The 27,876-nt window shown below is 32.9% G+C and overlaps 1 protein-coding gene and 1 long non-coding RNA gene across 2 annotated transcripts; both read left to right on the top strand.

The window, feature by feature from the left end:
• The first annotated feature begins 1,223 nt into the window (after positions 1–1,223).
• On the top strand, positions 1,224–27,876 carry LOC127733153 (PC-esterase domain-containing protein 1A-like). Its single transcript, XM_052242492.1, has 5 exons — positions 1,224–1,508; positions 9,352–9,458; positions 14,415–14,494; positions 23,868–24,100; positions 24,895–27,876. Exons 2-5 carry the CDS (start codon positions 9,365–9,367, stop codon positions 25,622–25,624), a joined length of 1,137 nt encoding a protein of 378 aa, XP_052098452.1. The 5' UTR covers positions 1,224–1,508; positions 9,352–9,364; the 3' UTR covers positions 25,625–27,876.
• Positions 10,803–12,516, top strand: LOC127733195 (uncharacterized). The gene is made up of 2 exons (XR_007996887.1): positions 10,803–11,419; positions 11,582–12,516. It is a non-coding gene; the product is annotated as an uncharacterized LOC127733195 (long non-coding RNA).

Below are 27,876 nucleotides of genomic sequence, written 5' to 3' on the forward strand. Positions count from 1 at the left end.
GAACTATTAGAAAATGGTACTATATGTTGTTTCCTTTCAAATATGATCCCTTCTACCAATGGTTTTCAATTATAATATGTTGGTACTAGTGACATGGAGGTCAAGTTTGATATTGATAATTTTCACTTTTATCCTTCAGTTTGGGAGATTTGGTCCTTGAATATATTGGAAAACGGCACTTTATGTCATATCTTTGCAATTACCTATGAACCATTCAACAAATGCTCTTAAAATTTTAATTTTGTCCCTGATGACAAAATGGTGATCAAAATTGATATTGATGATTTTCATTTTTGCTGTTCAGGAGTTATGGTCCTTGATAGATTGGAAAATAGGTATAGAATGTGTCGGGTAAAAAAAGCATGATAGCACCTTTTAAAATACAGAAAACCCAGTTTGCTGTCAATTTGAAAGCTCATTCCTTATTGTTGTTTGTTCTAATTTGGGTTTGCACTTTTGTCTCAGAATAGGGGACTCCATAATGAGCACCAACTTGACATTTTAAACCACACTACTTTTGGGGTAACAACATGGGCTCCACAGTTTCTACAGAACCCATGTATCTTGAGCCTGGATCCCTACTGACAGTGCTGGGAGTCCTATCATTGGAGTCTGTGGCCCTATTAGTGGAGTGTGGAGACCAAAAAAATTGCTCGAATTACCCTAGAACTGAAAATGTTGGACATGGAGCCTAACGATACAATGAGGATGGATTCCAGGCCTGTGTTTTGCCTAATACATTCAGTGTGACTGTTCCAAGACAGGGACTGGAGTAGTCAATTTGTGGTCATGAGATGCTGCCTGTCTGGCTTAATGGTTTTTTTATTTCATTTTACTAGTCATATTAAGGCTGTCAGTTTTTACCTTTGAATTTTGTTTACATTCTGTTATACTTTCAGAGCCAATGTAAGTTCATATACAGTATTGGTATTGCTCATTGTTGAAGACTCTACCGTACAGTCAGTGGCGGATCCAGGGGGGTTCTGGGGGTTGGAACCCCCCCTTTTTTTTGACGATCAATGCATTTGAATGGGGACATATAGTTGGAACCCCCCCTTTATCCTGGGTTAGGAACCCCCCATTTTAAAAACGGCTGAATCTGCCCCTGACAGTGACCTGTATAGTTGTTTAGATCCTCACCCTTTGGTCTTTGTTGGACAAAATAGTCAATCATACCACATTTACTTATTTTTGTTTGGCTTCAATTACCCCCCCCAAAAAAAAAAAATAAACCAACAAAAACAAAGAAAAACAAACAAACAAAAAATAACACAACAAAACAAAAGCTTAAGAAGAAAAAAACTTTAGAACTTTATTTAAAATAAAAAAAAAAGAAACAGCAAGAAAAGAAATCTGCCAACCAAAATACGATAATAGGATAATACAAAAAAAATCAGTTTTGAGACGACCCCCCACCGCACGGTTTCCCGCGGAAATGTACCGGAAGTTCGAAAGTTTCGACAACCTCAAACATTTACTGCCTGCAACAGCCTGACAGAGTTTAATAGGTGATAGATCTATTTTACCTTTATTATAAGTAATGCAGAAACAAATGTCTTTTGCTCTCTGACATTAGCATATTTCTGTATTAGCACAATACAGAAACCTTTAAGGAAAACTGTCCATACCCGCTGCATTTTATGCACCTGTCCTGTCAGGAGCCTCTTGTTCAGTACTGACAGTAGTTGTCGTTTGTTTGTGTGGTTCATATGTGATTCTCGGTTTGTATATAGATTAGACCGTTGGTTTTCCTGTTTGAATTGTTTTACACTAGTCATTTTGGGACCCTTTATAGCTTGCTGTTCGGTGTGAACCAAGGCTCCGTATTCAAGGAATTGTATATTTAAAAGGAATGGAAACGCGGCTCTAGATCCGCAGAGCACCCTCAGAGCTATTATCCATGTCTGACTTGATGGGAAGTATCCTCGTGTATTGTGTTTTCGACCTACTTACATATTTATCAATGATTTCCCCTTTTATATGTTTGAACATATACATGCCTAATATTTTTTAGAGTCACTAGTATACTTGTACATGAAATAATTGTATCTAAAATATATTTCGATCTTAAATATTTTTTTTATTTGAGTTCATTAGATCGATGGCACCTTTGTTGACAAAAACTAGCGTCTTGTGTTTTCGACCTATCTAAGAAACGTCCAAAGTCGGAAATGACATGTCGTACAAATCCGGAATCGGTTATAATTTGATGCCAATGTTTATATCAAATTATTTAAAGTTTTAGAGGCGATCAAACTTATGACTTAATGAATTAAATGGTGACATATACAACTATAAGATATAAAATATTATTTTGATATCTTTATTTGACTAGTTGTACACATTTCACATGAGGCACTTTGGAAACCTTGTAGATCCTTGTAGGACCTTGTATACATTCATGTTTCTGTTCAATATACTTTAGTGAAGGCATTGTGAAGTGAGGTTGGTGAGTATTGTCTGTAATCTCCCCTGACAGACTGCTGTTTCTGTGAATTAAAATCAATTGATATTTTATTTTTTTGAGCAAAAAGCTGTAAGGATCATCCACATTTCCGTATTAAAAATAACTTTAAGTATTACAACTAACCACATGACAGTCATGTGACGTAAAGACCTTGATGTTAAATTCACATGCTAAAAGTCCTCGGCCATATTTCTAGAATATTTGTTTATTTTTGATAGATTCTTGTGGAAGGTAAAAATAGTATTAGTGAAAAGGTACAAAAATGTGATATCAAATAAAATAACGTAAATACTTAATTATAATAACTTTACTTGAAACATCTTCACCACACGTGGTATTATTTGCTATTGTTACTAAATATAGCAGCCAAATGTGACGTCACACAGGCATGCGCAGCATACGGGAAGTGAAAGTACAATTAGGTCGAAAACGTAAGACGGTCGAAAACACAATACGAGACGATATGATGAATAATATAAAGAATCATGACGGCGATCCATTTCCTGTCATATAGATCGGTCTTTTAAATTCACGGGGTCATCTTGCTTAAGAAGATATAAAGGAGAGAGAAACCCAAAATCAAGAATAAACTTCCATTCCGTGAATAGTTAAGGCCTTAGGTATCATTTTGAAACTTGAGTGAGTTTCATCCGGATTACAAAACAAAAAATACAGTGTTTTGATTTTTTTCTAAAAGCTTGGCAACTAAGAAGTGCAAAACAAAATAGTTGATATCATTATGAAGCTGAAACCTTATTTTAGCATTTTGCCATTTTTTTAAGTTTCTGGTAACATTTCTGAATTTTTTACAATTTTTCGAAATTTCAGTTTTGAATTTCATTATTCTGTCAAAACATGTCTTTCAATCTGGGAGTGTAATACGTTTAAATATTGGAAAGTAGAAAGAATAAAGTGAGAAAATGAGATATCATTTTAAAGAAGGAATATTTTCCTACAGTTTGGTATAAATTACGAATGCCAAATGATATTGGTACAATGTAAATGATTTTATTTCGAAACATGTTGAAAATTTTAAGTAGTGCGTCAATAAATACACGCCGTATTCTGGTAAGGGTTAAAAAACTACTTGAAATAGATGTGACATCAACATATAATTTAAAAGCTTAGTCTTTTTTCTATAACATAGTGTTGGTTTTTTGAAAATGGTGATAAAAACGAATTTGCTATGATTTTTTAAAATCCCAAGTTTATAGTTCACATTGACGCCATTTTGATCAGTCAAGACCCACACCGACGAAGTCGGAAATTACAGGCAAGAAATGTATATAAGACTTCGATTGGGATTGATTGTGCCGTTTTATACACGATTTTAATCATTTATTTTTTTATCAAATACTATTTTTATAATCGTTGTTTGGTACTGCAGTTTGCCATTATTAGGCTTTGCAGCAAATTACCACAAGCTTAAAAGCAAAACAGTTCTTTCCTTTTTTCTAGAAGAGCAGTAGTCTAGAGGTCGCAAAATATTCCTTCGATGTTAAAATAAATAATATGCGAATGTCGGAAAGTTTTAACTATTTCTTATTAAAAAAATTATTGCACCACGGCAAAATTAAGCATTTATTAACAGGTTAGCTCGGCGTGATTTCTTTTTGACACCTTAAATCAGGGACAGCCTATAGTTAGTATACACTGTTCCTGCTTACAGTACAAATTTCGCAAAAGGCTTCCCAAACTCCACACACCAAGTTTTTTCTTGGTGTGACACCAGGAAACTCCGACATCCCTCCCTAAATTCTCAGAGAAATTTGGGAGTATTCCCTCCGACTTCCGCGTAAATTCGCTACCTTTTGTTTATTGTATTAGCGACATCTCTCCCAGTCCGGTGTGACGCGGTGTCACACCAGGTAATTAATTGCCCTAATCCTTCTGATCTATACCGGCACGCGACAGTCAAGGTATGTGAGATTACTTATGTAATTAAACAATTGTATTTCCTGTCTATTGATAATCAGGTTATATTTCTGATTGCTTGAAACAAATAAAAGATTTAAAAGCAAAATGTTGTTGTTAATTCTTTCAATTACACTGTACATTTAAAAATAGTTTTATTAAAAAAAAACTATATTTGATTTTTACCTCGTTTTTTTTCTGGTCAGTAAATTATTATTTCATTTACAAAAGAGATATACTTGTGTAAAAATAAACGGAGACTTACGCTGAATAAATGTGGGCAGTTTAAAGGAAAATTACATGTCTCAAAGTTTTGTATACAAGTAAAAAAGAAAATATTATTCACTATTCGTTATGCTAATAAGTCCACGCCATTTTCATTTTACGATTACATAATTGCTTGAAACAAATTAAAGATTTAAAAGCAGAATATTGTTGTTAATTCTTTCAATTGCATTAAAGTTTTATAACAAAAACTATACTTGATTTTGACCTTGTTTAAGTTCATCTGTAAATTATTTTATTTACGAAAAGAGACATACTTGCGTAAAAATAAACAGTAAACTAACGCTGAATATAAAAGTGAGCAGTTTAAAGAAAATTATGTGTCTCAAAATTTGTATATGCAAGTAAAAAAGAAAATACTATTCACCATTCGTTATGCTTAATAAGTCTACGGCATTTTCTCTTTACGATTTGTTGGCATTACTTTAGGATAAATAATTACATTTCGGCTACAACAGGAATACTTCTATAGCTGCATCAACTCCTCGTTGCATAATATTCATTTACGCACAATGAATGTAAACTTGTGTGTTGTATAAAGGACAGTGATTTTTAAATTTTTTAAAAGAAATTAATTGCCGTGGGAAGACGATACACATCTCAGTGATCAACAGTCCGTGGTTGAACTTTGAACTTGACTTCGCTCACAATATTGAATGCTAAAAATAGTTACATAAATTTTGTCCACGAGATTTTTATTTGGCGGGAAATATTATCATGTAACGGTAAACTCAGGTGACCTTTCTGGATGACCGTGGGAAAATTCATTCGGGGTTTAAATTTGCTTTGGAATGATTGACATTTGTATGCCTTAAGATTGAGGCTCTAGAAGGTCCTTTTACAATTGATTAACCGGAATCTAAAATATAATCCTTTTCTGAATAAACGAACACCAGCCTTTTAATTTTACGTTTCTCAGTCAACACAGGACATAAACCTGGACATTATTTATACGTCCATGGTCAACAATATACATAAATGTAGATGAAAACAGGATGCATGTCGTTCAGTTCCTGTTGGGCGTTGGTAGAGATCCTCTGTGAAAATGTTTAGATCGTAAAAATCCGATCCACATTTTTTTCACATATTTCTTTCTTGTAGAACACGATATAATTTCATTTAAATATTCTATAGTATTAATTGTTGAAATACTTCTTTTTTTTATTTCGCCAAGGACTTTAAACGAGCAGTAAAATACGGATTGCGCCCATCCAATTTTATTTTTAATAATAAAGGATCAATAACAGATCATAACAGAGACAAACAACACATGATTTTTTTTTCTTCATATAATTAAATTAGGTTGTGATTATTGTGTTGTGTCTGGGCGGGGAATGTCTCTCAGTGTTGTGTTTTTATAAATATAGGGCACATTGCATACAAAACGTTTTCCCTTCGTTCAACAGAGTTGTCACTTTACAGTTTCTTTTCTGAGTTCAAATATTTCAAGTCGGTAATCTACCGAGGTAGTGAAACATAATATTTTACATTGCAAAATAAATTGAAAGTAACAGAGTTCACTTGTTGATCCGACAAATTAACTCTTGTGTTTAGATTGGACAAATTACAGTCAAAACATCATTTTGACCGGACTATAATAAAAATACAAAATAAGTGTTTGATTTGTATTTTTATAATGTACGTTTGTACGTTTTATTTCAAATGACAATGACATGGGGCAAATACATACAAGAATAATTATCTTATTTTGAATGAAAATGTCACATTTTTATCTGTCAAAGAAAGGAAATTTTAATACCGTGTTTTAAAGCACACAGGTGCAATCAAGATCGATTAAATGTACAAAGGTAATAAATCTGGCTAATCCGATTATGTTGTCACGCGTCATTAATTTTCAGTACATCCGATGGGCAATAAACCAATTAACAGCCACGCGGTGTTGGGAGAGAATCTTTGGAGGAAATTGGGAGTATAATCCGTGATTCGCGGTGTGACCGCTACACTTCGAAATCCGTGATTAGAGTTCGCGATTACAAACTCTCTGTGCGTACTGTAAATATATATACGACAAAAATTAGCTTATCAATGATACATGATAGATTATACCTGCAAATTGGATATCCCATACCGGTGTTTATTATAACACCTATTATCTAAGTTCTTTTATCTAGACAAAATACTACATCTGTTCACGTACTTCTTCCTTTTATACTTTTCTAAACCAGTCATATTCCAAAATTGAAAAGTTATTTTTTAAACTTTTTTCATTACCTTAAATCTTTTTAAAAACTCGTATAATGTCAGCTTTCATCTATTAATTGATCTTAATTGTTGCATACCTTCGTGAAATATCAAGAGGAGTTACAAGAAAAAAAATGTTTTTCAGAAGTAACTTTGTTCAGGTTGTATTTTTTGTTTATTTCATTTAAGGAATTGTATACATTGTATGTATATCTAAATAGACAATTCCTTGTTTCATTTCATGATTAAATGACCAAGTTCGATAACTACTGCCAGATAAGTAATGAGCCAGTTAGAGCGACGGGATGTAATTAACACACCACCCAAGTCAGAGATGCATCATACAATTTTCTTTGAAGTAGGCCGCGTTTCCATTCCTTTTAAATATACAATTCCTTGCCGTGTTGAAGGCCGTACTTTGACCTTTAATTGTTAACTTTAAATGCATTGTGACTTGGATGAAGTGTTGTCTCATTGGCACTCATACCACATCTTATTTATATACAAAGTGCCAAAAAGACAAAGAACAAAAATGAGAACACCAAAACAACGGAGACGCAGATAACCAACATATAACTAAAAAAACTAAAAAGTACACACATCGATGAACAGCACAAACTCCTAAAAACTGGGGGTGAACTCAGGTGTTCTGCAAGGATGAGCAGTTCCTGCTTCTTGCAAGACACCCGCCATGTGCTCGTTATAAGTCATGTCTGGTGGAGGAGGAAAGACATCTATGACAATTCAATGGAGATCAGTGCTGATTGTTAATTATAAGAATTTGATTTGCCCAATAATTCGTGCAATATAGCATCAAATTTTTCCAACCACTCGCTCAACATGGGAACGGGAGTGACGATGCCCCTACACGCACGAATGATGTTCACTAAAACCAAAGTTTTTGATGGAAATGCATCGAACTCGAAAGTTGACTATTATCACATTGGCCATGTGAAATCAAAGAATTAGTACATGTATGTTCAACACTGTATACTGATGTGCCTAATTTCAACTGATCAGTATATTATTTTTGAAATGAAAATTTGTTTTAACACTGTTTATAATTGATTAACAGACTTCTACAATGAATGATATTTTATGTTTTATTTGATGAAAATCCTTTATTTCTGCTACATATATTCACACTGGAGTACAATTATCTTGATTTGATTTGATAGCAATCAGGGTTTTCCAGTCATTTGGCCTTACAAGCCAAAATGATAAAGAAGGCGGTCACAGAAAATTTCTTGAAATCTAGACTCAAAATCATGGCATCTGGTGAATTCTAAGAAGATTTCGTGCTTGTCAAATGGACATATTATTAGCAGTACTTTTTTTCTAAAAATTATGTCTGCGCTCATAAGTTTGAAGTTTTCAGGCCTTGGTGGGTCTATTCGAACCATCATGCAAATTAATTATCATGCCATTGATTCATTTGCGAATTAAACTAAACACAACAGAACAAATTGAAAAACAATCAAACTCATGCATGCAATCGAATATATTATCGTAAAAATGCACACCTTTGTGTCGCTTAGCGGGAGGGGGGGGGGGGGAGAATCTGTAATTGAACGTTTCATCATTCATCGCATGGCTATCTCTCAGGATTTTCCTAAGAAATCTCGTTTGATGGATAACGGCCGAGTGTTTCAATAGAAACACTCCTCGGAACTCTCAAATGTAAATATAAACCAAGAACAATAAGTAAAATATGTACCCATAATTTTTTGCTGAACCGGCCCAAAAACTGTTTGAAACGGTCAATTTGGCCGGCAACTGGTTCTTATGGAAAACACTGGCAATAAGGCCACAATACACTTTTACTTGAAAAGATATTCAATCTAGTATAAACATCTGCACAATATACATGTTCAAGAAAGATTTGTTAAAAATCTTGTCCATATAGGTAAATCATTATTTCCAGATGAAATATCATACATTTACAGTGCTCAATAGGTAGACACGAGTCATTCCTTTTTAGCTCACATTGGCATTACATAAGAAATAAAAACAAAACATTCATGAAAATATGAAAATAACACAGCACAAAAATACCTAAGATTAAAACAATAGAACTCTTTTAAAACAAGCAGTGACATCGAATGCTCTCAAATAGTATTTTCATGTATTATAAGCAAGCTTGAGCAGGGGCATTACTGTCCTCGGAGACATTCTTCTTTTATTTTAATTGCATTGCACAAAGTTAAAAAATTGTTTTCTTGTTAAAAATCAATTAGACTATATTTTCATGTCTAACAGACTTCGTCCTCTTTCACATGTTACACCTGCCTCATACTAAACTTGTTATCAGGTTATTGTTACTTAGTAAACATTATAATAGACCTCTGCTAGAGCAAGATCTTCTACACTTGTAACTGGTATCCTGTTACTGTTGTTACTTACAGTGCCTTAGAACATGAATCTTTATTTTAGCAAATCTTATCATGCTTATACATATAATTTACAAATGATTTATTTGACAGATATTCTATTGAGATGGTGAAGACTTCTAATAAGACGCATATGTTTCTACAGGAAGATGCTAACAAGTTACTGCATAATAAATTCATTGTTATCATTGGAGATTCAAGTAAGTACATTTTATTAACCAAGTTTTTAGGCATAAGATATGGTTATTAAAATGGTGGTGAATTACACAGGAGTCGGCTGCCGACAGTTTCTGTGCAAGAACTTTTTAACCAATGCTTTGAAATTTTAATATGTTGTTACTGATAAAAAAATGGGAGTTCAACTTGGATATTTACTATTTTATGGTCCTTGATACATGTACAGTCTTGATTGGAATATAGCACTTTGTGTTGTTTCGTTGCAATAACTTGTGAACCATTCTACCAATGTTTTTCAAATTTTAATATGTTGTTACTGATGACAAAGTGGAGGTGAAATTTGATATTGACTATTTTCACTTTTGCTGTTCAGGAGTTAAGGTCCTTCATAGATTGGAAAACAGCATTTTTTATCATTTCTATGCAATAACTTATGAACAGGTCAACCAATGCTTTTCAAAATTAAAGATGTTTTTACTGATGACAAAATGGAAGTCAAAATTGATATTGGCAATTTTCACTTGTCATTCAGGAGTTGTGGTCCTTGATAGATTGGATAATAACTTTATTATTTTAAGCACAAATTACGCCCATAAGAGGGTCAAAGGCATAACAATTACATGTATTAACAACAATAGAATGATGACATTTACATTTACGTCAAAATAAAACAAAATATTAAACACATAAAACAACAAATGACCTCAAGTGTCCCCTGTCCTCATTTCAATAGACTGTTTAATAAAGGAGCTTAAAGATTTCACTTGCTGACTAGTAGTTGGAGTAGAATATATTTCATTTTATTATCAGAAAAATCTTTGTATTGAGTTTTTAAATCGTTAAACAAGACATGTCTTAAATCATTATTTATTTTACATAATAAAAAGAAATGGGATAATGGCACTTGGTGTCCTTTACATGCAATAATCTATGAACTGTTAAGCCAATACAATTGAAATTTCAATTGGCTGCTACTGATGACTAAATTGAGGGCAAGTTTGATATTGACTATTTTTACTTTAACACTTTAGGACATATGATCTTTGACAGATTGGAAAATGGGCATAGAAAGTTGCAGGTCAAACAAGCCTGAAAGTGCCATACATAAGAATACATCAATATCATTCTTACTAACTGCCCTCTTAAGCTCAACAAGGGATACAGAAAACCCCATTTGCTTTCAATTTGACAGCTCATTTCTTGTATCAAGTTTATTTCAATTTTTTTAGATTTGTCAACCATGATTACACTCAGGATTCTCAGGATAGTTATTTTGTGCCATTGTAGTGATTTTATTTTATTTTTTTTTTTTTTTGCATCATTTTGTTACAGCACTGTATGGACTTTTTTGTGAGTGAATTTACTGTTGTTTTTATACGACCGCAAAAAAATTTTTGTGGTCGTATATTGGTATGACGTTGGCGTCGTCGTCCGAATACACATTAGTTTTCGCACTCTAACTTTAGTTTAAGTGAATGGATCTCAATGAAATTTTACCATAAGGTTCAATACCACAAAAGGAAGGTGGGGATTGATTTTGGGGGTTATGGTACTAACAGTTAAGGAATTAGGGGCCAAAAGGGGCCAAAAATAAGCATTTTTGTAACTTCCAGACATAACTTGTGTGTAAGTGTATGGATCTCTCTGACATTGTACCACAAGGTTCCATATCACAAAGGGAATGCTGGGATTGATTTTGGGGGTAATTGCCTCCAAATTTTAGGAATTAGGGGCCAAAAAGGGGCAAAAAACAAGCATTTTTCTTGTTTCATGACAATAACTTGTTTGTAAGTGTATGGATCTTTATGAAATTGTACTACAAGGTTCCATATCACAAAGGGAATACTGGGATTGATTTTTGGGGTAATTTCCTCCAAATTTTAGGAATTAGGGGCCAAAAAGGGGCAAAAAACAAGCATTTTTCTAGTTTCATGACAATAACTTGTTTGTAAGTGTATGGATCTTTATGAAATTGTACTACAAGGTTCCATATCACAAAGGGAAGGCTGGGATTGATTTTGGGGGTTTTCCCTCAAAATTTTAGTAATTAGGGGCCATAAAAGGGCAAAAAAAACATGCATTTTTCTAGTTTCAGGACAATAACTTGTGTGTAAGTGTATGGATCTTTATGAAATTGTACTGCAAGGTTCCATATCACAAAGGGAAAGCTGGAATTGAGTTTGGGGGTAATTGCCCTAAACGTTTAGGAATTTGGGGCCAAAAAACAAGCATTTTTCTAGTTTCCAGACAATAACTTGTGTTCAAGTGTATGAATCTCTCTGAAATTGTACTGCAAGGTACCATACCACAAAGGGAAAGCTGGGATTGAGTTTGGGGCTGATGAATCATAAGGGGGTTCAAAAAATTGGGGGGGACTTTTTTTTTCCTTTTTTTTCTTTAACATTTTCCATTTTAAATTGGTTATTTCTGATTTATATATAAAAGCAAATAATAATGATATGGTTTGAATAGGCATACATGTGAACCTCCCGACGGGAGTACAATAATCCCGTTTTCAGGGGTCTCCTCCCGACCTCCCGTTGAAGAGGAAAAAATCCCGTGTATGAAATTTTTCATGAATGAAAAATTTCTGCCCAACATATCATCTCAGGCATCTGGTGTAACTGACATTACCTGAAGTTATATTTTACCTGTAAATCAATTAACATGCATAATTATATGGCTTCACTTGTCAGCTTGGGTGTCAAACATACTGGTAATCAACGATTTTTACCTCAGGCTAACTGCCGTTGTGTAACAAAAACTGTGTATTTATTGGGTTACTTCCCTTGATTTATCCTGTTTTAAGTTACTTTCCTTTTAATAATGAAAATTTTTAAAAGAATATAAATAAAATATAAATTGAACAAATAATCATAAAAGGATGGTTATTAAATGATTTTAAATGTCTTAGGACAAATAAAAAAATAATAATTTGAAAATTATTTGAGGATTCTATACTTCCTTTCAAGGCTTAAATTGAAATTTATATAATAACTATGACCCATATTTTACAGATAGAATGATTTTCTGAGTTTGCAAATAAAAACTATTTGCAAGAGAAAAAAAAAAAAATAAAAACTATTTGCAGATAGCTAAACAAATGTTCTGGTTGCAATGATTGTTTTATAGAATATGAAGTAAAAAATTTAAAGAACATACTGGAAAAAAACAATGTTAGTTTGAACATGTAGAATATAAAGATGGAGAAACTTTATAAGTACAAGGGTACTATAAACATAATAAATTGGATGGAAAGTTGAAGAAAACACACTTTAAAAGACCATTTTTACAGCACACGGTTACATTTACAACAAAATTAATGTTGATTAAAAACCGCCTGATCTGAGTCCTAATCTCCTGACCAAAATTTCCCAATCTCCTGATCTGAGTTTCACAGTCCATCACACGTATGAATAGGTAAATTGAAAATTTTTAAGTTCTTAGACCACTTTCATTCTGTGTCAGAAACCTATACTGTGTCAAATATTTAATTACAATCCAAATTCAGTGCTGTATCAAGCTTGAATGTTGTGTCCATACTTGCCCCAACTGTTCAGGGTTCGACCTCTGCGGTCGTATCAAGCTGCGCCCCAGCGGAGCATTTTATTTCTTCTTTTGAATAGGTTACATGTAAATTACTATAAGAGGAGGGGGGGGTCGGAAGGCATTTTTTATTTAACCCTGCAACGCATGAAATTTTAATTGATTATTTCATATAATTGTTAAGGCTAAAATAACCACCACCCTTCAAATTTTGTCCATATTAAGGTTTGAAGGGTCCAAAATTAAACTTTGTTTGATTTCAACTAAAATTAAATCTTTGGTGTAGTTTCACAATATTTTGTCTAGATTCAAATTTGGGTAATTAATAATTTTTATCTATAATAGTATTTTGATAAGAGTTCCATCCAGATTTGGCAGGCATTATTTTGTTCTTGCATCAATAGACTATTTTCATATTACCGACTTTTGACTCCGGATTATATAATTTTTCGACAGGTTACCTACTCCACAGTAGGACATCCTGGTACTCAGTCAAGTAAGAGCAACCAAAAGAAGTAAAATCAAACATATAAACAGTGCAATTTGGGGGGAAAGTTTATTTTGTCATGTATAAAAAACATGTAACAGTTAGTTTTCCCCCACAATTGTACCGATTGTAAGCTTGATTTTACTTCTCTAAGTTGCTCTTTCTTGACCAGGTACCAGAATGTCCTACCACAGAATAGGTAACCTGTCGAAAAATATAAACTCCGGAGTCGTAAGTCGCTAATATGAAAATAGTCTATTAACCAATTGTGTTTACACAATTTTGAAAAATAAATTCATCTTTTACATGGTCAGTGAACAAGTCTTAAAGATGTTTTTTTTACAATACTTTGCTTGTCCTTATATACAAATGGTAGTAAGATTTTCAATTTTAAGGCTATAGTGCCATTTATGTACTTTGAAAACAGCATATTTTGAGTGAACAAGTATGAAATACATGAGTACAACTGTACATGTATATCAAAGGATAAAAGCCACAATTATGAGTAAAGGGAGAAAACTCTATTAAAAAACTGCCTGAATATGTGTATTTGTTTATTATACAATGTAATGTTTTTAAATTTATGTTCACAAGGCAAAATGAAATCAATTTTTACACCCTCAGTATGCATGACCACTGATTTTTTTTAAAGGAGAAAATTAAAAAAAAGAAAGAAATAAGTTTCTAATTATCCAAGCAAGCAAGCAACCCCCTTATGCTACTCTCAACACAATTTTTTTTATGGCTGATCATATTCAAAAAAATTCAGGTCTGTTTTCAACCCTTGGAAATACTTTTTCAAGTTCTTGCATGAGAGATTGGAACTTTTCTAATCAAGATATAATGTCAGAACATTTTCTTCAACCTATTCCTTCCTATGAATATATTTTGAATTGTACATTTATATATTTATTTTACACATTATAGTTTTTTGATATTTTTCCAGTTCAGAGAGGTATTTATAAGGACCTGGTATTATTGCTACAGAAAAACAAGTACTTGAGGGAAACAGATTTAAGGAAGAAGGTATTCCATATATTTTTATATGCCCATCAATTTTTGACGGGACGTATTATGGTATACAAATGTCCGGTGTCCGTCCGTCTGTCTGTCCAGCGTAAACATGTCGCACCGTAACTTTGAGAATGACTTATTCAAATTTCATGAAACTTCAACATAGTTGTTTCTTATGATGGTCAAAACGATCTGTATACTTTTTGGTGAAAATAAGATTAAAACTTTTTGAGTTATGGGACTTAGTAACTAAAACAGGTGTGTGTTTTTTTCACATGTCGCGCCGTATCTCAAAAACGATTTATGATTATTGCTCAAAACTTTACACACTTCTTAGTTATATTAATCTTAAGATCTGTATACTTTTTGGTGATGATTCAAAATTTTTATGTTAGATATATTGAGTATTTTGTTAAAAAAGGGGGAGGGGTTTTTCACATGTCGCGCCGTATCTCAAAAACAGTTTATGATTATTGCTTAAAACTTTACACACTTCTTAGTTATATTAACCTTAAGATCTGTATACTCTTTGGTGATGATTCAAACTTTCATTTTTGAGTTATTGAGTATTTTGTAAAAAAAGGGGGAAGGGTTTTTCACATGTCGTGCCGTATCTCAAAAACGATTTATGATCATTGCTTTAAATTTTACACACTTCTTAGTTATATTAATCTAAAGATCTGTATACTTTTTGGTTTTGATTCAAAATTTTATTTTTGAGATATTGATTTTTTTTTTTTAAAAGGGGGGTTTTCACATGTCACCCTGTATCTCAAAAACAATTTATGATTATTGCTTTAAATTTTACACACTTCTTAGTTATATTAATCTTAAGATCTGTATACTTTTTGGTTTTGATTCAAAATTTTATTTTAGAGATATTGAGTATTTTGTAAAAAAAAAAGGGGGTTTTCGCATGTCACGCTGTATGTCAGAAACTATTTATGCTTATTGCATAAAAATTCACACACAAGACAACGGGCGTATCATGCGCTCATGGCGCAGCTGTTTATTAATTTATAGATAAAATGTTTTGTCAAATAAACAGAACTAATTTCTGTCTAAGTAATAGCATATATATGATCCTTATGAAATTTGAAAGATATTGCTTAGGTCACTTTTTTTTTATTAGTTGGTTTACAGGATTCTTCTTAAAAAAGGAAGGGTAGGAGGTCGAAAAAAAAATAAAAATAAAAATAATGAAAAAGGATACAGTAGGAGGTCGAAAAAAAAATAAAAATAAAAATAATGAAAAAGGATACAGTAGGAGGTCGAAAAAAAAAAAAAAAATAAAAATTGGGAATTAATATTGTTTTTTTTTTTACCAAAATTCGAGAAAAAACAATGACATTAACTTTGCAGAGGGTTTGAGATTCCATATCATGTTTTGCTACTGGGGATTGATACTTTTTCTCACCCGAGCAAAACCAGGGTGAATACAAGCTTTTGGAAAAAATGCAAATAAATTAAATGGAGATTTCAGGTAACGACATAATGAGCATGACATGTCAGTGGTGTTAAAAGTATTTCTCATATAAATGAGACTGAAGAATCTCACATACAGGAAGTAGCGAGATTTATCTATACCTTCAATAGGTGAAAAAAAACCTTTTATATGTATTTAATCAGTGTGGGTAACCATTTGACAGCTTGCAGTTTTTAACATGACTACAATGACGTTAAATTCAGCATTCAAGAAGCAGTTCTTCTATTCAAAATTGTGAATGAGCCTTCCTAAGTTATTGACCCTCCCCCCAAAGTCCAGATCTAAAAAAAATTTGTGGGCAAAAGAGAGAGAGTATGTACTAAGAAGGAGGACAGTTCTCCTTATCCTAAAAGATCATCTTCTTAGCACGAAAAGATAGTGTAAAAAGTTACGAACTATAATATATATTGAGATGAAATTTACATTTTTGTCTCGGGTCCTAAACATTTGGCAAGTAAAATCTCACACTGGATACTATTTTATTCAACGAGTGCAAGTTAAATTTGTGTACTTTTCCTTTGGTAGGCTGCTGTAGGATTTCCTCGTATTCATTAATAAACTGAATGCATCCGCACCACTCACAAGGGTTTGTTACAATTTGCCGGGTTTACTATCCATACGAACCCCGAAAAAATTCGGGGTTCGTATGCATAGTAAACCCGGCTAATTGTAACAAACCCCTGTGAGTCAATTTGTCTTTCTTGGAAGCTTTCACATGTCAATCATCTTCGCTAGCCAAGGGTTACGATCCACTTCCCTCCTCTTCACCCTTGGCGGATTGAGATAGAATTTCGGAGACACAAGGTAATGATTTTCATTGGTTGCAGTCGAAACTCGCTGCATCCAATCAAAAAGCGCCTATAACATGATCACGTGTAAATGTAGAAAGTGTATGTAAACAATTGCCACGTGCTTATTGTGCAACAAGTCTTTACATCCCTAAACATACGTCTATATTTAGTGACAATTTGAATGTTTTTAATCAATTAATAGAAGTTCCTGTGTATGTTTCTTGCACAAATGCATGAATGTCAACGTATATTTTCGTTTTCTGCTTTACCAAGTGTGTAGAATCTAGACACTACCGTGTTTTTACCTCCAAATTGAAGAGTTCAAGTGCTACCATTGGTCAAGAATAATGTATTCGGAATGGGCGTGACTTTAATCTACCGATAGAAGTCACAAATGTTGGCTTAATCTGCCAAGGGTGAAGAGGAGGGAATTGATCGTAACCCTTGGCTAGCGAAGATGGGTGTCAATAACAAAAACGCTTTCACTAAGACATTCAAGAATAATGTCTGTTACAGTCTGTAATGGTTTTGTGCGGACAAACTGCCCTAAAACATCCCCTTTCGACGGGTTTCTGATCAACACTTGAAAAAAAATTGACCTGCCGTCAACCTCCAATTTCAACTGGTTCCTTTTCACCGCATTAGATCATGATGAAACGTTGACTGAACAGGGAACCGCACTGGATTTTCGAATCCACTCCGAGGGTATTCCGACTGGAGGAAGAAAGGCCGATCTTTTTTATTATGTTTTTATTTTTATTTGTACTTCTTCAAACAGAAAAGGGTCGGCGGTATTAAAAAAAAACTTCAAAATCGTTTTTATATGACCGCAAAAAAATTTTTGTGGTCGTATATTGGTATGACGTTGGCGTCGTCGTCGTCCGAAGACGCATTAGTTTTCGCACTCTAACTTTAGTTTAAGTGAATGGATCTCTATGAAATTTTACCATAAGGTTCAATACAACAAAAGGAAGGTGGGGATTGATTTTGGGGGTTATGGTACCAACAGTTAAAGAATTAGGGGCCAAAAAGGGGCCAAAAATAAGCATTTTCTAGTTTCCAGACAATAACTGTGGAAAGGTGTATGGATCTCTCTGAAATTATACTACAAGTTTCCATACCACAAAGGGATGGTTAGGATTTGCTTTGGGGGGTTATGGCTCAAACCATTTAAGAATTAGGGGCAAAAAAGGGGGAAAAACAAGGTTGTCCTGGTTAATGGACAAATACTTTAGTACAAAACATAATTTAAAGCAGTGTAAGGGAGATAAATCAAATACATCATTGAAATTATCTCCCTTACACTGCTTTTAAATTATGTATAAAGTAATGATTAATGAACAATTAAGATAATTTAAAACAGTGTAAGGGAGGTAATCCAAATACAACGTTTTTGGGTACTTCCCTTACACTGCTTTTAAATTGTGTTTAAAGAAATGCATATTTATAAAGGAAGACCAGTAAAAATATCTGCAAATGTTGCATCTTTTTTTTTTACAACAAAATCCAAATGAAAGATTTGACACTATATTTTAAATTCTATTATAAAATAGATTAAGTTAGCACTATGGTAAATTTAAATGGGTAATTATGGTTGCAAACTCCATTGGAAATTTGAATTGAGATTATGACCATATCTTGAGGGAAAGAATTTTTTGGGGAAAAGAAGGGGGGGGGGGGGGGTTTAAAGAAATTGTGGGGGGTCAATTTGTTCTCATTTCAGATTTCAGAAATTAAAAAGAATTATTCTTCAAATATTTTTTTTTTTTCAAATTTCAAATATTGAAAAATTTCAAGAAGTAATCTTTAATTGGACAGTATGGCGCATTAGATTTGTAAAATCTTTGACAACATTTATTTATTTGTTATGCCGAATCTAACCGTGTATTTAGATTTTTAATTTTGGGTCCAGTTTTCAAATTGGTCTACATTAAGGTCCAAAGGGTCCAAAATTAAACTTTGTTTGATTTTAACAAAAATTGAATATGTGGGGTTCTTTGATATGCTGAATCTAAACATGTATTTAGATTTTAGATTTTTGGCCCAGTTTTCAAGTTGGTCCAAATTGGGGTCCAAAATTAAACTTTGTTTGATTTCAACGAAAATTGAATATATGGGGTTCTTTGATATGCTGAATCTAACCATGTATTTAGATTTTTTATTTGTGGACCCCGCTATCAAATTGGTTCATATTGAGTTCAAAAGGGTCCAAATTAAACTTTGTTTGATTTCAACAAAAATTGAATATATGGGGTTCTTTGATATGCTGAATCTAACCATGTATTTAGATTTTTGATTTTTGAGCCCTGTTATCAACTTTGTCCACATTGAGGTCAAAAGGGTCCAAAATTAAACTTAGTTTGATTTTAACAAAAATTGAATTCTTGGGGTTCTTTGATATGCTGAATCTAAACATGTGTTTAGATTTTTGATAATGGGCCCAGTTTTCAAGTTGGTCCAAGTTGGGGTCCAAAATTAAACTTTGTTTGATTTCAACAAAAATTGAAAATATTGGGTTCTTTGATATGCTGAATCTAAACATGTATTTAGATTTTAGATTTTTGGCCCAGTTTTCAAGTGGTCCAAATTGGGGTCCAAAATTAAACTTTGTTTGATTTCAACAAAAATTGAATATATGGGGTTCTTTGATATGCTGAATCTTACCATGTATTTAGATTTTTTATTTGTGGGCCCGCTATCAAATTGGTTCATATTGAGTTCAAAAGGGTCCAAAATTAAACTTTGTTTGATTTCATCAAAAATTGAATTATTGGGGTTCTTTGATATGCCAAATCTAACTGTGTTTTTAGATTTTTAATTTTGGGTCCCATTTTTAAATTGGTCTACATTAAGGTCCAAAGGGTCCAAAATTAAACTTAGTTTGATTTTAACAAAAATTGAATTCTTGGGGTACTTTGATATGCTGAATCTAAACATGTGTTTAAATTTTTGATTATGGGACCAGTTTTCAAGTTTGTCCAAGTTGGGGTCCAAAATTAAACTTTGTTTGATTTCAACAAAAATTGAATATATGGGGTTCTTTGATATGCTGAATCTAACCATGTATTTTGATTTTGGACATTGGACCATAATAGGTAAATTAAAAAAATTGAAGTTCTTAGACCACATTCTTTCTGTGTCAGAAACCTATCTCTATGAAATTTTACCATAAGGTTCAATACAACAAAAGGAAGGTGGGGATTGATTTTGGGGGTTATGGTACCAACAGTTAAAGAATTAGGGGCCAAAAATAAGCATTTTCTAGTTTCCAGACAATAACTGTGGAAAGGTGTATGGATCTCTCTGAAATTATACTACAAGTTTCCATACCACAAAGGGATGGTTAGGATTTGCTTTGGGGGGTTATGGCTCAAACCATTTAAGAATTAGGGGCAAAAAAGGGGGAAAAACAAGGTTGTCCTGGTTAATGGACAAATACTTTAGTACAAAACATAATTAGAAAAATGTAGATATTAAAGATTCAAAAGACAATTTAGGTCAGTGTGTTAAAAAAAATCAACCATTGAATCTTCCTCACTTGAAAAAAAAAAGACAACTACTCATGAAAACTATTTAATCACAATCCAAATTCAGAGCTGTATCAAGCTTGAATGTTGTGTCCATACTTGCCCCAACTGTTCAGGGTTCGACCTCTGCGGTCGTATCAAGCTGCGCCCAGCGAAGCATTTTATTATTTTTATTTCAAAATCGGGAAAAACAGGGCCGGCGGATCCGTAAACCAACAAATAAAAAAAAAAGTGGCCTTATATACACTTAGAACAACAACACATTAATGAAAATGATGATAAAAATTTTAAACTGGTCTTTGAAAATGCATTTAGTTTTTGTCTGGCCTGCAACGAAAATTTCGGAAAGCGAGACACATGGATTGCTTTTCCGGCAGCTCTAGCGTCACAACAACTTCAGCAATTGTATAGCTTTCTGCTTAAGTTAGTTTGATAGGAACTACTTGTGATAGATCATTGATATTTACTATGAAGTTGCATTTCTATCAGTACATATCAGTTTGATGACTATTTCGATGCCCTGCCCCCTAAGTCATGGTCCAGTGACTTTGAATTAATTAGCAATTTTTAATGTTAAGTTTTCTGCTTGAGTTAGTTTGATAGGATCTATTTGTGATAGATCAATGATATTTTGTTTGAAGTTGCATTACTAAGGAAAAATATTTTATTTTATCAGCCAGAATAAAGTTTAAACAAGCAGTTTAACACAAACAAAGTTTCTTGTGAAGAAAAAACATTTTTAAAAAAATAGACTAGACATCTGACTGTTATAAAGGTTATATTTGGAAAGATATGTTGATGCCAGGCTTTAATTAAAACAAAACAAAAATCTTAAGACTAGCTTTGGGTGAAATCCATAGCACCCCATTAAAAGTAAATGGTCTGTACTTAAATGTTTTGACTGCATAAAAAAATTGGCAGCATAGCTCCTAGCTAAGGACACATTTCAATTCAATTCACGCAGGCCACACAGTTTGGGTATATTTAATATTGTAAGAGAGAGAATAATTGCAATGAGTGGGACCCCCCCCCCCCCCCCCCCCCCTTATCCTAAAGGAGCATACTCATAATGCAATCGAAGATAGATTTGATACAGAGATAATATATTTATTTCTAAAGCCAACCATTCATTTTCTCTACATCTTTGTGTAGTTTGTGTGGCTTCTTATTGATTTAACATTTCAAATGCGTGTTTACAGGTATCCATGAAGTCAAGGAGGAGTGGTTTCATCTTTGTCGTCTTCACGACGATTTAAAGAAAATATGGCATACTTCAGGCTGCTGTCGAATTGTTGTACCACTGATATTGGTTCCATAAAGTCAGTCTCAAAAGATTCTGTATCCGATTTGTTTGAGACAGAAACGGTTATCATGTCGGTGTTATGAATATCTGCTGAATCATCGTCAATGATATCATCGAAGACATCATTCCGTGTGCAATTCTGCCTGAATCAGTATAAACAGTTTACTATGAAACTTTTCTGTGTATTATTTGTCTTAAAATTGACAGAAGACGACAGAATAAAGTACTCCTCCATGACTTCGTGGTTACCTGTAAACAAACTCCATGTGCTTTACCATTAAAGGGTCCGATGAACGCTTGACAGGAAGGGAGAAAAACCAAACTTCAAAAATGTAATTGACCTAGACTCGAAATCAATTCCGGAAACGACCCAAAATTCCGGATCGAGTCAATAGAAGTATTAAAAATAATTTCTTCAAATTAAAAGCAATAAAATGTTCACAGTCTGGCAGATTTTCGAAGGTCGGTCGGTAAACTGCAAACAAACAATATTTTAATTTAAGCCTCAATGATATTTTGTATAAAGTTGCATTACTATCAGTTCATCTCAGTTTGTCGACCATTTAGGCCCTGCCCACAAGATCATGGTCCAGCGACTTTGAATTAATAAGCAATGTTGCTGTCCATCAGATTGTCTTTTTCTGAATTTTATGCGGACAGGCGAGACAAATCTCTGTGTCAACAGTTTATTATTTGAAACTTTTAGGCCAGTTTTTAACAAACTTTGATGTGAAGCTGCTAATAAATGGTTAATCTTGTATCAAAATTGTTTTGAATTTAGTGAGTCCCCTTCCAAATTAGCCATTTTTAAAACAACACAAATATTCTAAAAGATCAGAAATAAATTGATTTATGCAAGCAAGAAATAATTAAGCTCATGCAAAGTAAAAATATTTGTGAGAACAAGAGTAAAGTAACTCTTCTTATGAAAAAGTCAACAAAATCAATAGTAAAACAATGGCGGTGACGAAACTATTTAAAAGAGTTGATCATGCACACATTTTCGTCTCGCCTTGACGGAGTCAAAAAGCGAGACATAGGTATGCTGTTTCCGGCATCGGCCCATGGCGGCGTCAACAATGTATTAGTTTGTGATTAGGTCTAGTTCATGGTGAACCACTAGTGGTAGGTCAATGATATTTGGTATGCAGTTGTATTAGCATTGGCACATCTCATTACCATGGAGATTATTTGGCCCCGCCCCCTCAGTCAAGGTCTATTGACTTTGAAACTTTTCATAGTTTACATGTATTAGTTTGTGATTAGGTCAATTTATGGGGAACCACTAGTGGTAATTCAATGATATTTGGTATGCAGTTGTATAAGCATTGGCATATCTCATTTCCATGGAATTATTTGGCTCCGCCCCCTTAGTCATGGTCTATAGACTTTGAAAATTTGCTAAGTTAACATGTATTAGTTTGTGATTAGGTCAGTTCAAGGGGAACCATTAGTGGTAGGCCAATGTTAATTGGTGTTCAGTTGTATAAGCATTAGCACATCTCATTTCCATGGAGAATATTTGGCCCCGCCCCCTCAGTCATGGTCTATTGACTTTGAAACTTTTGCTTAGTTTACATGTATTTGTTTGTGATTAGATCAGTTTAAGATGAACTGCTAATGTTAAGTCAATGATATTTGGTATGCAAATGTATTTTTATTTGCAAGTATCGTTTCCATGGAGATTATATAGCCCAACCCCTGATCATGGTTCATTGACTTTGAAACTTTTACATAGTTTACATGTTAATGTTTGTGTTTAGGTTTGTTTAAAGGGAATGACTTATAATAAGTCAATGGTATTTGGTATGCAGTTGTATTAGCATTGGCACATCTCATTCCATGGAGATTGTTTAGCCATGTACCTTCAGTCATGGTTCATTGACTTTGAATATTTGCATAACTTACATGTTAAAGTATTGCTATTTTAATTCCAACATTTGCATTATCAAAATTACAAAAAGGCGAGAACAGTTTATTAGTATGAAGAGAAGCACTTCATACAAAATGCTCTTTGGTCAATGCTTTTACACCCAAAAGAATTTCAAAAAGAAAATTCAATTCTTGATAAATTGACGATGATAATTGAAAATTAAGGTAAAACTCCTATACAAGTTATATTTTTTTAGCATATTGAGATTTACCATGACAGAATCAAGATATGTATGAAACCCCGCAATTTGAAGAATTTAAGTATAATTTACTCAAGACGTATATTTCTGTAATCATTAACCCTCTACTGAAAGGTATTATTTTTTTATCTATTCTTTTCTTTCAGGGAGAATTTTCCTTCATTGGTGACCAATTAATTGAGGGTGGACAGAAAGGTGTGATGACAAATGGGAAGAACTACAGAGAGATCAGACAATACCAGACAGATTATAACCTGATTAGATTCTACTTTGTCACACGCTGTTACAACACCTATATTGAATCCATCCTTTCAGATCTGACAGAAGACCCAAAACCTGATGTTGTCATTATGAACTCTTGTCTATGGGATATCACAAGGTCAGTTTTATTTTCTTATAAACATTTTCAGTCACAAAATGGAGACATGTTTTTTCTGATTCTAAGATGATGGCTTATCATTAGTTTTTTTTTTAACACTGGTTGATGGTTCATGGGTGCTTTAAACTGGTTTTGACTATGCTTCTTATTATTATACTCCAATCAAATAAGTTGTGGAAGGTATATTTAGATTTTTGTCCCTTTTGTTCTAACTTTGTTGTTGTCACGCTAGCGCTTTAATTATGCCACAGCTGTAGCAGCAGGGGCATTAAGGTTTACCAATGTCTGCCTGTACGTACATGTATGTACCTCCCAAAATGTGTTTCTGTTCTCTAACTTGAGTTTGCCTTCACCAAATATTATGAAACTTGTACACAATGCTTATTACCACCAATGCCCTATGCCTGCAACTGTATGGCCTTCAACCATGAAAAAAACCCATACCGTATGGTTGACTATGAAAGGTCCAGACATAAAAAATGTAAAACAATTAAATTGAGAAAACTAACAGCCTAATTTATAACAAAACAATTTAAGAAAAACAAATATGACAGACATGAACCAACGACAACCACAGAACTACAGGCTCCTGACTCAGGACAGGCACACAAAGAATGTGGCGGGGCTAAAATGTTTGAAGGCGCCAACCCTCCGCTTGTTGATCATTTAAATTCTATGATAAGAAATTCTAAGAAAAATTAATACCCCAAGGTTTGAAAATGAATTCACAGTATTTTAAAGAAAAAGGTCTGTGACTATATTGCATTCATTTAAAAATTTTATTTCTTTTTCAGATATGGCAAAGCGAGTGTTGAAATGTACAAGGAAAACTTAGATAAACTATATCAGAGATTCAAAGAATGTCTTCCAGAAGAATGTTTAGTATTATGGAATGCAACTTTACCTATTAGTAAAGATGCAAAAGGTGGCTTCATAGTTCCAGAGATTGAATTTATGAACTCAACATTAAGACTGGACATTTTAGAGGCTAACTTTTATGCTCGACAGATAATATCTTCTAATGGATATGACTTTTTAGATCTTCATTACTATCTTCGTGGTCAGCTTCAACGCAGAGTTGGTGATGGTATTCACTGGGACATGACAGCTCATCGTAGAATCACAAATCTCATCCTGACTCATTTAGCAGAAGCATGGGGAGAGGATGCACCAGGATCTGTTGAGAGAATGTTACCCCCTCCTGCAAACAGATTTAACCATTCCATTGTAGATAATCTCAGCAGACGACCACCTGTTGCTGCTGTTTCCCCAATAAACTTTGGTGTAGCTAGGACATTGATCAATGAAAGTTGTAAACAGAGACCTATTAGTGACTATAATATTACTAGATCTGTCAACAACATCAACACTGCCTCTGGTTACCAATGGCAACCATATGCAAATGATGACTACCATCCAACAAATAATATGAACAGGAACCGATCACGATTGCGAGATCAGCCGTACCACACTCCATTCCAAATACCTTCAAGTGTTCAGCAACCTTTTATGTTTAACCATTAATGTTGAAAGTCGTCAAGAGATTTGTTATTGCTGTTAGTATAATTGAGTATGTTATAATGCTTGGATTTTTGAACATCTTAGTGCTGTTTTAGATTTTCTTAAATTGAAAGGGAAAAGAAAAATAATAAGCTTGAAGTTATTTGACCAACCCTCTTGTCCCACCACCCTAAATATTGGTATTTTTGTTTATAAGAATTGAAAGTTATGATCTGATTCAGACCTGTCCGTCGAAACTTTCAGAATGTAACTCTGACCATGTTAGAAATTTAGTGACAAAACAATGTATTGGACTTTTTTTTGTATATTTTTCTAAATTCAAATAAATAAATTAGTATATAAAATTTGAAATTTGAAATTTGAAAAGACAAAAAAAAAAAAAAAAGGAAGAGAAACAGCACAAATTTTTTCCAAAGATTTTGACTATATCTCATAATTTCATTTCAGTGCAAAAATAATTTAAACTAAACAATAAAAATATCATCGACAAGCAATTTCAAGTTCTTAAATGCAGCATGTTATTTTCATGACCTAACCAGTTTTAAGTTTTTAAGACTGTACTTTTTTGAATTTCAGACGGTTGAGAAATTTATTTTGTAAATAGTTAGAACTAGCTAGACTTGGAGATTTTGTGTTGCTTTTGCAACAAATATAGTGCTTGACATACTGACCCCACTTACTTAATTTTGTAATAAAATTTTATTGGGGATACAAAATTCCTGATAAATTTTAGTAGTCCCTATTATATGAAAGACTTTCATATGGCCAAAGATAACTCCGGGATCCTGGACTGCAAATTTTGTGTAGGTGCTCATTTAATCATGTTTGATAGTAGATCTCATTTATGATTTAAAAATATATAAGAATAGTTGCAACAAAATTATCTTTACTTGAACTATTTAGACCAAAACAGAAAAAAATCAATGTGTGGATTTGATTGTCTGAATTTCATGGGTGCTAAATGGCATGCTGTCATAAAAACACAACTTCAAATTTGATATAAAAACTTTTTTAAATATTAATTATAGGTTGAAGTGGGTTTTTTTTTAAATTTTTTCTCTGAAAAACTTTTTATACAAATTATAAAGTATTTTTATGGAATCAATGAAAACCTTAGGTCTTCTAGTCCAATTTGTTTTCTTCTCAGCTCTTTGCAGATATGAAGCCAACATTTGCTCCATAAATGTATAATAGTAGTTACAGATCTAGATCATGTGCAAGTTTCATTTTTGTTGACTTTTGACCTTATAGGGCCACTGGATTTGAATATGTTTTCTTCTCCATTTTCAACCTAATTAATATTTACATATTGAGTTTAGATTTAGGTTGTAGATAGTAGATTTAGATTGTATAATGATTAGTTGCAGATTTCTATTAAAGTAATAAATAGGATTAAATGTTGTTTCTAAATATAAACCCAACATTCTGAATCATTTGTTTAATTTGAGCATGTTTTAATCATGTTTTAACTCCTGTCCAGTATTGTTATAGAAACTTGCACATAACCCTTTAGGCTTTCATTGAAAGCATCCATTGCAAATGATGGTTTCCTTATGAATTTGAATTGAGTGTGTTGATATAAACCTTACATGTTGTAGTTTAATTTTTTTTTATCTGATGTTATGATGCAGTTTTGCTACTGTTTTCCTGTTAAATTTTTATACATATTTGACGATGGTGATTTTGTATTAAATTGCAATCAAATTATAAAAATATTATATGACAAAAATATTATATAGGTTTTGTCCAAAAGTGTAGATAGCTTGAAAAGAACTAATTTCATAACAGAGCTAACCATTTATTATTAACATTTCTATGCAAAATACAGAAGAATTAAGAAGCAAAATTGTGTAAATGGAAGTTGATTTTTTATTTTTATGTAAATTACAAACAAGATTAATTAACGGATACTGAGTACATCTTTTGAAGGAAATATAAAGTTTTGGTACACCAGAATTTGTTAAATAGAATTGCAGTCTACTTGGACTTGCTTTGAAAGGGGTAAAGGTGTTAAAACATAGCCACAAAAGAAATATTTTTTATAGTGTTTCTTTTCTATTATGTTGAAATTGTTAACAAATCATAGTGTTCATTAAGATTTTCATGATTCGTAGGTAGTTCACTTATAACACTTACTTGTAATTTATTTGTATAGGTAAGTAAGTGACCAGTTTGATCATTGATTGTTCATTTCTTATTATGTTATAAATAGTTACATTTGTACATATATTTGTTTTCTTTTATAAAGTAAACTA

Source organism: Mytilus californianus, unplaced genomic scaffold, assembly GCF_021869535.1.
Source record: "Mytilus californianus isolate M0D057914Y unplaced genomic scaffold, xbMytCali1.0.p SCAF_3, whole genome shotgun sequence".
Taxonomy (NCBI): domain Eukaryota; kingdom Metazoa; phylum Mollusca; class Bivalvia; order Mytilida; family Mytilidae; genus Mytilus; species Mytilus californianus.

Excerpts from the sequence above, each read along its gene's own strand:
- LOC127733153 (XM_052242492.1), top strand. The coding sequence starts at position 9,365 with ATGGTGAAGACTTCTAATAAGACGCATATGTTTCTACAGGAAGATGCT. Across the intron at positions 9,459-14,414 it reads TGTTATCATTGGAGATTCAA|TTCAGAGAGGTATTTATAAG; the intron begins GTAAGTACATTT and ends ATATTTTTCCAG. Across the intron at positions 24,101-24,894 it reads TGTCTATGGGATATCACAAG|ATATGGCAAAGCGAGTGTTG; the intron begins GTCAGTTTTATT and ends TTTCTTTTTCAG.